This window comes from Arabidopsis thaliana, chromosome 4 (assembly GCF_000001735.4).
Source record: "Arabidopsis thaliana chromosome 4, partial sequence".
NCBI lineage: Eukaryota > Viridiplantae > Streptophyta > Magnoliopsida > Brassicales > Brassicaceae > Arabidopsis > Arabidopsis thaliana.
The window spans coordinates 12953189-12968446 of record NC_003075.7 but is presented as its reverse complement, the minus strand read 5'-3'; the positions used below and the strand labels follow the sequence as shown (position 1 = coordinate 12968446).

At 35.7% G+C, this 15258-nt stretch overlaps 4 protein-coding genes across 5 annotated transcripts; 2 read left to right on the top strand and 2 right to left on the bottom strand.

Annotated features, from left to right (window-relative positions):
- Nucleotides 1-1817: 1817 nt before the first annotated feature.
- SHB1 (EXS (ERD1/XPR1/SYG1) family protein) lies at nt 1818-5482 on the top strand. Its single transcript, NM_118667.3, has 11 exons — nt 1818-2545; nt 2636-2922; nt 3001-3072; nt 3143-3272; nt 3363-3483; nt 3568-3826; nt 3918-4022; nt 4102-4146; nt 4227-4658; nt 4749-4885; nt 4963-5482. The coding sequence occupies exons 1-11, from the start codon at nt 1999-2001 to the stop codon at nt 5063-5065; spliced, it is 2238 nt and encodes a 745-aa protein (NP_194265.2). The 5' UTR covers nt 1818-1998; the 3' UTR covers nt 5066-5482.
- A 193-nt stretch (nt 5483-5675) lies between these two features.
- FKBP53 (FK506 BINDING PROTEIN 53) lies at nt 5676-9098 on the top strand. 2 transcript variants are annotated; one of them, NM_118666.3, is made up of 11 exons: nt 5676-5827; nt 5912-5985; nt 6109-6356; nt 6464-6606; nt 6877-7180; nt 7276-7443; nt 7645-7867; nt 8240-8327; nt 8434-8475; nt 8569-8617; nt 8709-9098. In NM_118666.3, exons 1-11 carry the CDS (start codon nt 5815-5817, stop codon nt 8788-8790), a joined length of 1434 nt encoding a protein of 477 aa, NP_567717.1. In that variant the 5' UTR covers nt 5676-5814; the 3' UTR covers nt 8791-9098. The 2 variants fall into 2 exon arrangements, with proteins under 2 accessions (NP_567717.1, NP_001190836.1); NM_001203907.1 differs by having other exon boundaries at nt 5748-5827; nt 8553-8617; nt 8709-9005.
- A 557-nt stretch (nt 9099-9655) lies between these two features.
- AT4G25330 (SAWADEE protein) lies at nt 9656-10613 on the bottom strand (the record flags this gene model as incomplete). Its single annotated transcript, NM_118665.4, has 3 exons — nt 9656-9840; nt 9922-10138; nt 10218-10613. The coding sequence occupies 3 exons, from the start codon at nt 10611-10613 to the stop codon at nt 9764-9766; spliced, it is 690 nt and encodes a 229-aa protein (NP_194263.2). The 3' UTR covers nt 9656-9763.
- A 1245-nt stretch (nt 10614-11858) lies between these two features.
- On the bottom strand, nt 11859-14370 carry AT4G25320 (AT hook motif DNA-binding family protein). The gene is made up of 5 exons (NM_118664.4): nt 13515-14370; nt 13066-13151; nt 12844-12975; nt 12571-12732; nt 11859-12494 (listed from the first exon to the last, which is right to left on the bottom strand). The coding sequence occupies exons 1-5, from the start codon at nt 13957-13959 to the stop codon at nt 12105-12107; spliced, it is 1215 nt and encodes a 404-aa protein (NP_194262.1). The 5' UTR covers nt 13960-14370; the 3' UTR covers nt 11859-12104.
- Nucleotides 14371-15258: the final 888 nt, after the last annotated feature.

Here is a 15258-nt window from a genome sequence, read left to right as displayed (position 1 = left end):
AATGAATCATCTATATATACATTTTTGCAGCCATTTTGTGAAATAAATCTTAGAGTTGGGACTTATTTACTAGGCTGCCATTGAGTATTAATTATTGATTTTTTTCCAGCAATAAATTGATTAATAAACTAAAAATATTCCAAATATATTCAGCAACTATTTAAAACAAAAAATGTTTGACAAACAAAAATATAATTGCAATCCCTTAAAATGAGCAAAACCCACCTAAATATATTCTTTATCTATCCAATAAATCTTTTTTCTCCAAAATTTGAACTAGATTTTGGCAACTATTTTAAACAAATATTTGTTTGACAAACCAAAATACAATTGCAATCCCGTAAAATATTTCTTTTAATTATATATTTAAATTAGCGGTGTACCGCGGTTTTTTTTTACGGGGCGGATTTGGCGAGACGGGTTTGGTAAGACGTTATTTAATAACAATTGTAAACTATAAAATAAAAATAAATAGATTTAATTTGCAAACTTTTATATATACTAATTTAAAAAATAAGTTGTCCGCGGGTTAAAATCTAGTCATGGTTATTTTAATTAGGTGAAATCAGCCTTGGATAATTTTAAAAACTAAAACCAATTGTTTGTAAGTAAAGAATTAATAAATTAGTGTAATTTCTAAGTTTTCAAATTATTATATAAATAAAATAAATAAATATGTATTTATAAGCACAAAAAAAGGAAATGGTGCGTATTCCTGGTACAATAGTTACTTGTCAGATCCCCATTTAAAACATCTCAAATTGGTTGAAAAAAAGTCACCAAAGAAAAACTAGATTAGCATCAAATGTTTTTAAAACTTTTAATTCTTCCATAACTCTTTCTAAGAAATAATTTAAAGAGTTAAATCAAATAATTCAAAAGTCGGTTGCTATTTATTAGCGTTAAGTATACGTACTTGTTTTCTTATTTTTCTACGTACTTGTTTTCTTTATGGACAACCGATATGTAGTTTGTAAAATTTGTTTGCTAAAAATGAAAAAAATTGGTCCGTAGAATATACAATGCCCAAATGACTCGCTTCTGAGCTGATGCAATACCAGTTGATGATACATTGTGGTCACTACACAGTGTAGAAGATACCAATTTGTTTTGTCAACGAAATGTAGAAGATACGGGTTTTGCATTGAATAAAAGACATTACACATTAGGTGGCGACAAAACAGAGAAGCTCAAAAGATAAAAGTGTAGAAGATACCAGTTTTTTTTGTCAACCGATGTAGAAGATACGATTTACGCGTATAGAGCCACCACCAAGGCATTGACCAAAACCTAATCATCTCAAGTGGGAACGTACGTTGATATATGTCATATAATAATTTAATAAGCACATTGACATGACATGTATTGATTGACTACAGATTTAATAAGCACATTGACATTTCACATGTCACATGCAGGGTTGATTATAAAAATATCTAGGATCCTAATCCATACCGAAAACAGGCCATAAATTTTATTGAACTATAATCAAACTTCTAGTTATATCAATAATTTATTGGCAATGGAAAATTACTCGATAGATGTAACATGCGTTTTGCACAAAAACGATGTAACATGCGTTGCTAACGTTACTTTTGCTTTAATTTCATAGTTTTTAAATTTTAATTTACAACTTATAAACCTTAATTAAGAATGATATATAACAAAACGATATCTTATAACAATTTCATATTTTTGTTAGTAATTTTTTAAGAGTTTTGACTTTTGATTGTCTGTTTTTTTTTTTGGGTATTTTTTTTTTATTGTTTAAAATTGTGGACGAAAACGAATTCATATTTTTGTTGGCTAAGTTAAGACTCAAGACCTGGTCTACCTCTCTAGAAAAACTTTCAGCATCACTCAAAACCCAAAAGTCAAAAAGTCACATTCTTCTTTCCAACTTTTGTTCCAAAGACAGAGAGAGGCCAAGATTCATAATTTGAGATTCTGACTGTAGACTTCGAGCAAGAAAAAAAAAGATCTGAAGGTTGAAGAATCATGAGGTTTGGGAAAGAGTTTGTGTCTCAGATGATCCCAGAATGGCAAGAAGCTTATATAGATTACGCTTACCTCAAAACCATTCTTCAAGACATCCAAGCTTCCCGGAATAGGTCAGATTCCAATAACCAGAGCAGTACTCCTTCCTTCGCACGTAACCTAACCAGACGGTACAACCGCGACGCCTTGGTCTCTGAGAATCACGACATTGTGGTCAACACTGTGACACGGCTCGAAGAAGGGCTCGAGACGGCGGCTTACGAGACTACGTTTTTAAAGGCCGGAGAAGCAGGTGGCGACTTTGAGGTTACCTTTTTTAGAACCCTAGATCGAGAATTCAACAAGGTAAATAACTTTTACAGGCTGAAAGTGGAGACAGCTAGAACTGAGGCTCTGGCTCTGAACAAACAAATGGATGCTTTGATTGCTTTCAGACACAAAGTCATGGATCAGAATCAGAAGAACCCTTCTGTCTTTGATTCAGTTTCAGAAGACATCAATGGCTCAGCTTCTGAGGTTGGATCATCTTCAAAGTGTACAGAACACAGTAAGTGAGTTTCTCATGTTCTGTTTTGGTTTCAATTTTGGCCTGTGAAGACTGAAAAGTATGAATCTTTATTATGTTTTGGTTAATCAGATGTGGCGTTAGCTGATCTTATGAGGAACGAAGATACATCGAATGAGAGTATTCTTGAGCGCATCAGGATGAACAAAACTCGAGAAATAACTCCTCTGTCCGCAATTAAAACTATACTCAAGGTCCATAAGCAGGACGAGCTCAAATTCACAAGAGATAATCTCAAGGAAGTGGAAAAGCGACTTCAGGTAGCGTTCATTGAGTTTTATCAGAAGCTTCGACATCTTAAAAACTACAGCTTCTTGAACGCTTCCGCTGTTTCCAAGATCATGAAGAAGTATGATAAGGTACTTAATTTCTGTTGATAATTTTGACAAGCTTTTACAGCATTTACTCTAGTTTAATATATATGCTCTACTCTTTAGATAGCCAAAAGAAATGCTGCGAAACTGTATATGGAGATGGTCGATAAATCTTTCCTCAGTAGCTCCGAAGAAGTAAGTATCCTTCTTCTATCTAGGAAAATCGAAACATGAAACTTTAGTTTGAAGCTTTAAACATGTGCAGGTTCATAAGTTGTTGCTAAAGGTTGAATCTATTTTCATTGAACATTTCTCCAATTCAAATCGGAGGGAAGGGATGAGCCATTTAAGACCAAAAATAAATAAAGAACGTCATCTTATAACGTTTTCCACCGGTATATATATCAACACTACAATAACCAATCTTTTGACATGTATTTTCAAGAGTAATTCATCATTTTGTTCTGTTTTTTGTTTTGTTTTAGGCTTCTTTTTCGGCTGTGGTATTTCTCTCATTGTAGCTCTGGGTTTGATCATCCATGCTCGTAATATCATGGGTACACCGGGACAAAGAACTTATATGGAAACAATGTTCCCTCTTTACAGGTCAGTAAAACGACCAAATATAAACCAAACACACTATCTCTGTCTCTGTGTAATATTCTTGAGATATATACATTTCATTTGCAGGTTTTTTGGGTTTGTAGTTTTGCACATGGACGTGTACGCTGCTAATATCTACTTCTGGAGGCGATACCGTGTGAATTACTCCTTCATCTTTGGATTCAAACAAGGCACTGAACTTGGTTATAGACATGTTCTACTTCTCAGCTTTGGTCTTGGTACACTTTCTTTATGTGCTGTCTTATTAAACCTTGACATGGAAATGGATGCTCAAACAAAAGATTACAGATTAGTCACCGAACTTATCCCCCTCTTTCTTCTCGTAGTAAGTTCCTTCTATCTCTCTCTATTTCTCAGTACATTTTACACAACTCAATCTTTGTTTTTAGTAAGACTCGTTTCTCTGCATATTGCAGTTAGTGATTATCATTGTTCTCTGCCCCTTTAACATTTTGTATCGGTCAAGCCGATTCTTCTTCCTCTCGGTTCTGTTCCGCTGCATTGCTGCACCATTTTACGCGGTACCAACAACATATCCTCCTCTCCATTCATCTGAAGCATAAACAGAAATGTTAAGAAGAATGTCTTCCATTTTTGCAGGTGCATCTTCCGGACTTTTTCTTGGGAGATCAACTAACAAGCCAGGTTCGAGAAAATCTATACTCGATAAGATAGCTTCATACTTATTTTGATCGATGATTTCTGATTTAAACAATCAATGCTAGGTTCAAGCACTGAGGAGTCTAGAGTTCTACATATGCTACTATGGTTTTGGAGATTTCAGATATAGACGACGAAACACCTGCACATCAAATATTGGATTCAGAACATTCTACTTCATCGTCGCCGTTATACCTTACTGGTTACGGTTTCTTCAGTGCATCCGAAGAATGGTGGAAGACAGAGATCTGAGTCATGGCTACAATGGCATCAAATACCTTTTGACCATCGTTGCTGCTTCTCTTAGAACAGCTTATACTCTAAACCGAGGAAGCAACTGGAATATCACAGCTTGGGTTTTCTCAGGAGTTGCAACGTTTTACGGAACTTACTGGGACATTGTTCTTGACTGGGGATTGCTTCAAAGAGGATGTAAGAATAGTTTCTTGAGAGACAAGCTTCTTGTTCCTCACAAAACCGTGTACTACGCTGCAATGGTGAGAGCAAACAGAAAACAGCAATAACCTCTGTTTTTGTTTTTTCTTTATACATATATGGTGAAGATTGTTGCTTCATGTACTTGGCAGGTCCTGAATGTTTTGTTGAGGTTAGTGTGGTTGCAAACAGTTTTGGATCTGAAATTCTCTTTCTTGCATAGAGAAACTATGGTCGCGCTTATGGCTTGCCTTGAGATCATACGCAGAGGTATCTGGAACTTCTTTAGGTAAGCTCCGAGACTGAGAAGATGGTGTTTTCATGCATGAATCTACACAAAACTAATGAAATGTAATTGTTGATTAGGCTGGAGAATGAGCATTTGAACAACGTTGGGAGATACAGGGCGTTCAAAACTGTCCCGTTACCGTTCAACTACGAAGAAGATGGAGATCATCATAACAATTAGCTTAACAAGAAAATACTTGGTTTCACAAAATTACCTAAACAACAACTAAACTTTTCACCGCTGTTCCGGTATACAACTGTAACGATCGAGCTTTGCCTCTCCGCTGTATTCTTCAGAGAGCCAACTCGAGGCTGGCTCACTCTCAGGGTCAGACCTAAGCGATGGTAGAATTATGGAGAAATCAAGTGGAAATCTCTTCGTTCCTTGGTAACAAGAGATACAAACACTTAACTAACTTGGTTACATACAACAAAAAGACATTACTTTGTACACTTACTTCAGATTTTGACAAGAAAGATAGAAACTCACGTCATTGTACAGTGTGTTTAGGTCTCAATATTGTATTGTTTTGTTGAAAGATAGGTCTCATATTGTTTTATTTAAAACAAAATTTCTGAATTTGCGTTTACATGAGAGAAAATTATAGATTTTTTTTTCAAATTAACTCTAGTAAAATAATGAACACAAATTAAATGTTATCAAATATGAAGAGTATCTTGACAATACCATTTACTTTACGATTTATGACAGACCAATATATGGGCTTCATTGGGGCTTCATTGGGGCTTCATTGAATTTCAAAGTCTGTTAAGGCCCAAACTGAGAGCGCGGTTGCACAAATTGTCGAAATTTCTCGAAACCGCTTTAATCTCGATATAAAGCTCGTCTGCTAAAAACCTTCGATTAGGGTTTTAGTCTGTAGAAACAAAGTTGCCGCTTCGATTCCAAGGAGTAACCTAGCTGAGAAAATGGGATTCTGGGGTTAGTTTTCTCTGCTCAGTGTTTTCTTTGATTTTCCCGGAGCATGATTCCTAGGTTCTGATTTTGTGTTGTTAACATATGCAGGACTTGAAGTGAAACCTGGGAAGCCTCAAGCTTATAATCCAAAAAATGAACAAGGAAAGATTCACGTGACCCAGGTACTATACTCTTGTTCCTTCGAGCTGATTTGGGATATGAATTGTATATTTGTGTAGTCTAGTTTTGGAATCTGAATATGTTTGATATATCTATTGATGTATGTATGTTTTGCCATCATTCAGGCAACTCTAGGTACGGGTTTGAGCAAAGAAAAGAGTGTGATTCAGTGTTCAATAGGAGACAAGGCTCCTATTGCTTTGTGTTCATTGTTGCCAAACAAAATCGAATGTTGCCCTCTGAATCTTGAGTTTGACGATGATGATGAGCCAGTGGAATTCACCGTGACTGGTGACAGAAGTATCCACTTGTCTGGATTCTTGGAGTATTATCAGGACGATGAAGATGATTATGAGCATGATGAAGATGATTCGTATCCTTTCATTGTTACTAGTTTACTTTAGCAAATAATGCTTTCTTGTTTTTCTATTATTCCATCTGTTTAGAAATCTTAATGTTTTCATTGCGACTATATTATAGAGATGGTATTGATGTTGGTGAGTCTGAGGAAGACGATTCGTGTGAATATGATAGTGAAGAGGATGAGCAATTGGATGAATTTGAAGACTTCCTTGATAGCAATCTTGAAAGGTATCGGAATGCTGCTGCCCCAAAGAGTGGAGGTACTTTTTCTTACAGAGATCCTTATCAGATTGCATCTTAGTACTTCCATTTTAGCTTAGTGTGATTGCTTGATTCGTCACTCTTGTCTTATAACTAGAAGGTTTCAAAAAGATATTGATAAAAGACTTTTCAAATGTATGTCCGTAAATTTAAGCTTTTGTACAAGTGTGTCTCCTTGGTGCTGATCCTGTTCTACATTTGTGTTAATAGTTTATATGATTGATCTTTCCTTGTTCTGTTAAAACTAATCTGAATGATATCTTTGCTAGTTATAATTGAGGAGATAGAAGATGAAGAGAAACCTGCCAAAGATAATAAGGCAAAACAAACCAAGAAGAAGAGTCAAGCTAGCGAAGGTGAGAATGCAAAGAAACAAATCGTTGCCATAGAGGGTGCCCATGTTCCAGTTTTGGAAAGCGAAGATGAAGACGAAGACGGTTTACCTATTCCTAAAGGAAAATCATCTGAAGTAGAGAATGCGTCAGGTGAGAAGATGGTTGTAGATAATGACGAACAAGGTAGTAACAAGAAACGGAAGGCCAAGGCTGCTGAGCAAGATGATGGACAAGAAAGGTACTACTCTCTTTGCTCTCTATTGACTCTGAGGACAGAGTTCACATATTTTATATATCGTGGGGATACGAAGTTGTTTCTAAAATCTGTTCCAGTGCAAACAAGAGTAAAAAGAAGAAAAATCAGAAAGAGAAGAAGAAAGGGGAAAATGTCTTAAATGAGGAAGCTGGACAAGTTCAGACGGGAAATGTTCTGAAGAAGCAGGATATTAGCCAAATTTCTTCAAACACAAAAGCTCAAGATGGAACTGCAAACAATGCCATGTGAGAACTCTTATTTCTTGATTTGAGAACTTTTTTGGTGATAACAGATTGTGTTTATGTCATTTGTGAAATATCAGTAAGTAAGTATTTGAATTATTACTCACATAGATCACAAAGTAAAAAACGCTTATGAGTATACAGCGGTTCTTTCAAACTTTTTCTCCTAACAAAAGTCTGTGCTTTTTTATGGTATTATTGCAGGAGTGAAAGCTCCAAGACCCCAGATAAATCTGCTGAGAAGAAAACTAAAAATAAGAAAAAGAAGAAACCAAGTGACGAAGCTGCAGAAATTTCTGGTACTGTTGAGAAGCAAACCCCAGCGGACTCCAAGTCTTCTCAAGTACGGACATACCCAAATGGGCTCATTGTTGAAGAGTTGAGCATGGGAAAACCCAACGGCAAGAGAGCTGATCCTGGAAAAACGGTATGCACACTTAAAGTCATAAATTGCACACATAATATCATATGGTTACTGCAATCTCATATAGATTATGCAACAAGGTGGTAGTGTGATAAGAATGTGGGTGTTGAAAGAATTGACACTAGATAGAAAGTGAGCAAAGTAATACCTTGTTAGACTTAGACCTAAGAGCACCAAAGAATATACATTAAATAGGAAGTGAACAAACTAATGGCTTGTAAAACCTACAAACACTCAAACCCTTAAGTTGTGGTTAACTCTGGCTAATTGTCTTTGTGAACTTGGTTTGAATCCAAAATCCTATTAGAGTGCATCAATGTATTTGTGTGTTTTCCCAAATCTTTTTGGAGCTCATTCTATTGTCTCTGAGTGCAGGTTTCTGTGCGCTATATTGGAAAACTTCAGAAGAATGGGAAGATTTTCGATTCCAACATTGGAAAATCACCATTTAAGTTTCGTCTAGGTTGGTATTATAACTAGATTCAAAGATAATAGCTTGGGAAATTGGTTGAGAATTACAGTGTATTGCTGGTGTAAGTGATACTTTATGTTCTTATTGTAACGTGTAGGTATTGGATCAGTCATTAAGGGATGGGATGTTGGAGTTAATGGTATATATCTTAATTTCTTACTGTTTTTTTACTTATAACTTTGTTCAAAAAGTGAATCGTGTTGTATTCATCTCAAGTTTTTGAATTCCACAGGCATGCGCGTTGGTGACAAAAGGAAGCTTACAATTCCTCCATCAATGGGGTAAGTAAACTCATTTTGATTTATGTTATTTTGAATTAGCAATGTTTTGTTAAACCTTTTTAATGGGATGATAATATTGTTTGGCTCCCAGGTATGGTGTGAAGGGTGCTGGTGGCCAGATTCCTCCTAATTCTTGGCTGACTTTTGATGTCGAACTGATTAATGTTCAATAAAACTGCCCTGAATTCATAGAATCTCTGATGAGGGGTTTCTGAATGGTGTTGTAGCTGCAAAAGATTGTTTCTTTCCTTTTTAACACTTGAATCTTTTTGAAAAATGGATTTGTGTTTCAAGTGATAAGACCATAGCATTTGTTTCCCAGATTTCCTCTTCCAGATAGCTTTTGTTGGCCTATTTTACACTTGCTTAAAAACCAAAAATTGGAATCATACAAATGCTGTTTACATAGTAGATGGACTTGAACCCAAAAAGGGGCCAATCAACTTTAAGCCAGATTTTATAGCAACGACAACCCCGACTCGTGAATCCGTTCAATTGAATAATGTAAATAATACCCCTTTTTTTTGGTGTAAATAAAGTGATTATAGTTTCTTCTTCATTAGTTAGTATTCAATGATTCATTTGTGGAAAGTCTCTCTCACTAGTCTCTAATCAAGGTCTCTCTACTCTCAGGTACAGTTACGTCACCATCATCACCGTGACGAATTTGTCATTTTTGTACCGTCAGAAAGACTTTGACCTATTTCTTGTTCTGCAAGTTCTTTTTTACTGTTATTTCTGACCTTTTGACCCGTTTTTATTTTTTTATTTTTGTAACATTGATGATCCACCATACGTCACCATTATTCTCCGTCGCAATGGCAATCTCTACGGCGGGCCTCTGGTTTCTGATATCTTAATGTTTTTAGAATTGGAATTTCTCATTTTTGATGTTCGGCTCCTAAGTATTTGATGGACTATGATTGTGAACTTTAGAGTTTGCAAATGTAATTATCAATTATGCCTCTGTTTACAAAACCTTATGTGATGTTCATCAACACAATTAAATCAAGCATATATATTTCAGACCAAGGACTTCAACAACAAGAAAAAAAAAAACAAGGAGTGATAGGCATGAACTAAGAGACTTCCCCAAACTAGAGTATTCAGTTTTTTTTTTGCAACACACTAAGCAACATAACATAATCATCCATCAACGCTTAAGTTGTTTTGAATAGCAGAATTCACCTTCTCAAGAATCTTTTGCCACTCTGTCTCTTCCCCTGTTTCACACATATACACTAATCCGTTACATAGTAAGTTTTTAATCATAAGACAAAAGAAAGATAAGTGTAATAAATTACCTTGATTACATGTTTCTCCATGAAGCTTCCTTCTAGCTTCTTTCAAGAACGAAACCACTTTTGGATTTATTCGATTATCCTTTGCTCTGAGACAAATATCTCCAACTTTCGCAGTAGTCACTTGGTTAATCCAAGGACCTTGTTTCCAGAAAAGTTTGAAATCACATCCACAAATTTCGTTCCCTTCCTCGTCTCGTTCATGCTTCGTCCTCTCCACCTATATACACAAAAACCGTATTACTCAAACCGGAGTTGAGATTTCAAACACTAAACCGGGATTAATTTCTAGAACTCACCGTAACGACGATAGCGTCGTAGAACTTGACTTCTTCGGTGACGGAAGGAAACGTGGCGCAGACCTGGGTGCCTTCATGGACCTTGGGACATTCGATGTCTTGCATCTGCTCGGAACAAGCTCGAAACCTCTCTTCGAATTCTTGAATCTCGTCGGAGTTTTTGAAATCGTCAGCTGGATAAAACTCGTCGTGCTCATAAGAGAAGCCGTTGAAGCTGATCCACAAAGCGTCACAGATGTCAGAAAATTCTACGGCGTACCAAGCTTCGTCCTCCGCTGAACGGAACTCTAGTTCCGGCCAGTTTTCATCGGACCAGTCGACGTCATCGGCGAACTCGCCGGAGAAAACCGTCGGACTAGTAGCCCCACTCTGATTAGAAGTTAGAGAGTTGTGCATCTTCTTTGGGTTTTGTTTAGAAGTGATAACGATTGAAGTGTAGTGAAGAAGCCATGCAAGCTCTCTTTATAGACCAAAAACTCTCTGTAAAAGTAATTTTCTCTGTTAGCTCTACCAGTCAAAACATACAAAAATTACAGTTTTGGCCCTTTTCTAATTAGATCATATTGATATTTTCATTAATTGAAACTTTAACTGGCGTATTAACTATACTTTTAGTATAACATACTGAAATGTGGAAGGAATTTGAAAAGTCATTTCACATTTTCTGTATAAATAAAAAAAGGTGAAAACTTCTCTTACTATATAAACTTTGATATTGAAAGTTACTAACCAAATAAAATGTTCAATGAGATTAACCATATTTACAAGTATAACATATTAACATATGGAAAGAATTTGAAAAGTCAATTTTCATATTATAAGAAAAAAAAAAACTTATCTTATCATATAAAATTTAGTTTTTAAAGTTACTAAACCACATGATTGTTAGACGTGTCAACAAAAATAATTATACATTTGGTATAATATATTTAATTGTGGGAAGAATTTAAAAAGTCTCATATTCTAGAGAAGTAAGAGGCTGAAAACTTAACTTACTATATAAATATTGGTTTTCAAAGTTGTTAGCTCGAGACGTGTTAAATAAAATATTATATTTTTGAAAGGTTAACATATACTAAAATTATCATATGTTTTCAAAGTATATTTTTTTCCAACAATTACCATATAGATCTATGCTACTAAAATCATAAAAATGAAATATTTTTGATAGATTTTAAGTTGAAAAAAAAGAAACTTAACATTTTCTTCAACCACGATGACTAGTGACACAAACATGCCAGAACCAAATTCAAAGTCAAGTATACCAATGTAAGCTATTAAATACAAACGCAATAAAATCAAAATAATTTATACCTTATCTTGGTTTAGTGATATAACTTGTCAAGAAGTCATCGAAAATCTGAGGTAGAATTTGAGAAATAAAACAAAAACAAACATCACTCACTTAACACCATGAAAATGCCCTTTCGGTTAACTTTTTTTCAAAACCTTTTCTTTCTAGAAACTTCTCTCAAGTTATTATAAATGTCACACATATCTAACATTCTGCAATATATATAGAGAATGAAACCAAAAAACTAACTAACATGAGAGTTAGTGGGTGACAAAAAAAGTTACATGAGAGTTAGTGGGAAGTTCCTACCACTAAACCACTCACTAATCACCGATTTTGATGCATCATTTGAGAGAAATACATATCTATTTGAAATAGTGACAATGTAAATTGGTAAAGCAAAGTGAAAACTTTCTTGAAGGAGAGTTTTGCAACAGTAAGTTTGTTTCTAACAAGGATACTACAACAATCACAAGAGGATGGGAACCTAAAGATAGCAGCTTCTAAACATTCTGTGTTAATAAAAACAATCAACCAAAATCTGAAATCCATCAAACCTAACAAATCCGCGAAAAGAAACCGTATGATCATCATCAGCTCGGAATCTCGTTGTCAGATTGGCTATCGCCTCCGAATTCTTCGTCTTCACCTTCTAATTCATCATCATCTTCTTCACCCTCTTCTTCTCCTACCTCTCCACCTCCTCCTCCTCCTACTGGGATAGACGAGAAGGGATCCTTGACATGGTTAACCGAGTTTGTATAGTAACTGTGAACCGCATTTGTTGTGTTTACATGCGTGTATGAAGTGGTTGGTGCAGGAATAGCAACAGACTTGTTAAGCCTCTCGAATCTCGCCTTCCGTTCTTCTGCGGATATGTTAAAGGAGATAGAAGATGGTTGAGCCCCAAATCTTAGCCGTCTTTCTTTTGCTAGCTCCAGCTGTGACTGCTCTTGACCAGCTATAAAAGTCCCTACCATTACCTGTAATAAATCCATGTCAGACACAAAATATAACTCATGTTCTGAGACCACATACTATCTGGAAACTTAAACGAACCTGGACAGGACCAGCAGCAAGAAAGAGACCAGCGAGTCCTCCACCAAAGACACGACCATCTGGTCCTGCAAGGCAAACACTCATACCACCAGCTCTACTTCGAGTTCCTCCAGAGTCATTTTGCATAAACGAACCCGTCAAAGAGAGAATCTCAAAACGACCCTGCTCACAATAAGACAAAAAACATTAGAAGGAAACCAAATACAGAGAATGCATTCTTTATATATATATATGAAAATGGAGAAGATGGATGATAGAAGAGAGCATGTGGACCTCATAAGTTAGAGTACCACCGGATGTCATAGATTGACGAAGCGTAACATTGGAGATGGGACCATTAGCTGAAAGGATGCAGATAGCACGAGATCCTTGTTGAGAGAATGTCATTATCTTCATCGTCACATCCTACACAAATCCACAGGTCAACAGCTTAGCTTAATAACTGATCATAGTAAGCGATTTGAAGACTATATGATCATTCAGAAAAAAACATACCTCTCCGGCGTTGACGATCAGTACATGAGGTGTAAAGTTGGCACCAACAAAATCAGCAGTTCCTACACCTGCCAAATTGGTATCAACTGAATCCAGACAAGTCAAAAATCAAAGTTGAGACAACAAAACACTAAGATATACACAAGACAGACAAATATCAAACTAAAACAAGATGTAACTGATCTATAAGACAAACACAAGACCAAGACTGTACTTAATTAAAGCTGTTCTCTCCTAATCCCTGAGCTTTTGGGAAATGTTGTGATGTGCATATTCTAATCTACTTCCCCTAAAGTCGTAGCCTTTCTCTTCACTAGCTTATGACTTCTGACACAAAAAGTTCTCTTCTTATTCCAACATCGTACAAGTCAACCCCACATATAGATCCATGTCAGTTACACTACTAACTTTTAACAGACATCAAAGGAAGGTTCTAAAAAGATATTTACCAGGACTTCTATCGAATTGGAACATTTGAGACTTCTTGAGCCATCGATTAGACTTGCCACGTCCTCTTCCTCGTTTCCTTGGAGGAAACTCCGACGTCAACGGAACAGAGGACGAGATTGGCATCGGCGATAAAGTCACGACAAGAGTCCCATCGGGATTATACTTTCTCGGCCTACCTCTCTTCTTTTTCAGCTGCTCAGCTGAAGTGTTCTCCGTCGGCATTGTTAAGCTAAACGGAGTAGCCGCATTCTCAGTAACAGCTGCTGCTACGGTGGCGGCCGCGGGGACAGTAGTGGGTGGGACTAAAAACGGGTTAGGGTTTTCGGGTCTTGGTGGTGGGTCCATTGAGTAACCACCATCAGAAGCAGCAGCTTCATGTTGCTGCTTCAAGCCGAAACTGCTAGTGATGTTGTTGTTGATGTTGGTTCCTTCTCTCTCCTCCATCCGGACATAAGATCAAGTGATTCTGTAGTGAGAGATTCCGACAAATCAGTAGAGATCCTCCACGAATCTTTATGATTACGAAAGATTCAAAATTGCTTCTTCTTCTACAAGAAACTCAAGATTCAGAGATAAAGAGTTTTAAAGAAAAAGATGGGATTTTGTAGCAAAAACAGATCAGTAGAAGCTAAGCTAAGCTAAAGAGAATAAAAACAGAGCTTCTTCCATGGAGGAATGAATCTTAATTTCAGAAAATTCGACCTAAAACATACATATTATAAGCAAACAAGAAAGATCTAATTTTTTTTGTTTATTTTTTCTAAGGGGGTGGTTTAAGTTGGGGGAGAAATTTCTTAAGTGAAGGTGAAATTAGGGTTTTGGCAAGAAATGGAAAGAGAAAACAAAAATAAAACTATGGAATAAAACAGATGGGATATTATAATTTTTGTTATGTAGAAAAAGAAAGAGAGAGAAATAAAGGAAAAAATGTAACTGTAGGTTTGAATAAAATAAAATGAAAAATTTTGACTTAATTCGAATAATTAATTACTTGGTTAAGGGAGAAAATTTGTTCCGGTTTGGTTGATATTATAGCGTTAGGTGAAATTAGTTTTTGTAATTTGGTTACGAACCAAACAATTGGGATAAATATGTACTTATTTTGTTGGTCAACTAATGTTTTTCTGTATTAGTAAGTAAATCTTTTTGGGGATATTAAAATAGGAAAAAAAAAAGCTGTAAAGAAGGAGCTAACGTAACGTTTGAGCCATGCCAATTTGCTTCTTTTTTTTCGTTGTCTACAATATTAACATTATTAAAAATAGAGACATAATATATCACTTTAGTGTGGTAATCTGGTTGACGACTAAAGATGAAGTACCCTTTGAAGAAATATTCCTCCCAAACTTTCACAAACTCTGGTTCTTTTACGTGTCAGAGTTCATTTTCACTTGTCCATGAATCATCATCTCACACGTTTGACTTATGATAAGATTTTGATGATATAAACCGGTCTATCCTCCATTGTTGTTCCATGGGACTAGCTATCACATTTTGTCAAGAATCCTTTGCTAGTAAGAGTTTTGTTCTTGAAATCTAAATTGTATTCGCATGTATCTGCCAAAAAATTATTCTTTGATTTTCTGTAGTAGACAAGTACTTTTGTATTTTATATGTATGTTACATACATATATGAGATGTCAAAAGTCCTAACATATAAAAATTGTACAATCGTAAAAATAAATAAATTGATATGCAAAATGAAATGAAACTCGTATAATATTCTCTTCCAAATAAAATCAA

Coding starts and splice junctions, on each gene's coding strand:
- AT4G25320 (NM_118664.4), bottom strand. CDS start 13,959: ATGGAGGAGAGAGAAGGAACCAACATCAACAACAACATCACTAGCAGT. Junction 13,152..13,514: donor CCAATTCGATAGAAGTCCTG/GTAAATATCTTT, acceptor GTCTGGATTCAG/TTGATACCAATTTGGCAGGT. Junction 12,976..13,065: donor TGATCGTCAACGCCGGAGAG/GTATGTTTTTTT, acceptor GGATTTGTGTAG/GATGTGACGATGAAGATAAT.
- FKBP53 (NM_118666.3), top strand. Junction 7,444..7,644: donor GGAACTGCAAACAATGCCAT/GTGAGAACTCTT, acceptor GTATTATTGCAG/GAGTGAAAGCTCCAAGACCC. Junction 7,868..8,239: donor GAGCTGATCCTGGAAAAACG/GTATGCACACTT, acceptor CTCTGAGTGCAG/GTTTCTGTGCGCTATATTGG.
- SHB1 (NM_118667.3), top strand. CDS start 1,999: ATGAGGTTTGGGAAAGAGTTTGTGTCTCAGATGATCCCAGAATGGCAA. Junction 3,073..3,142: donor TCCTCAGTAGCTCCGAAGAA/GTAAGTATCCTT, acceptor AAACATGTGCAG/GTTCATAAGTTGTTGCTAAA. Junction 4,886..4,962: donor GGTATCTGGAACTTCTTTAG/GTAAGCTCCGAG, acceptor ATTGTTGATTAG/GCTGGAGAATGAGCATTTGA.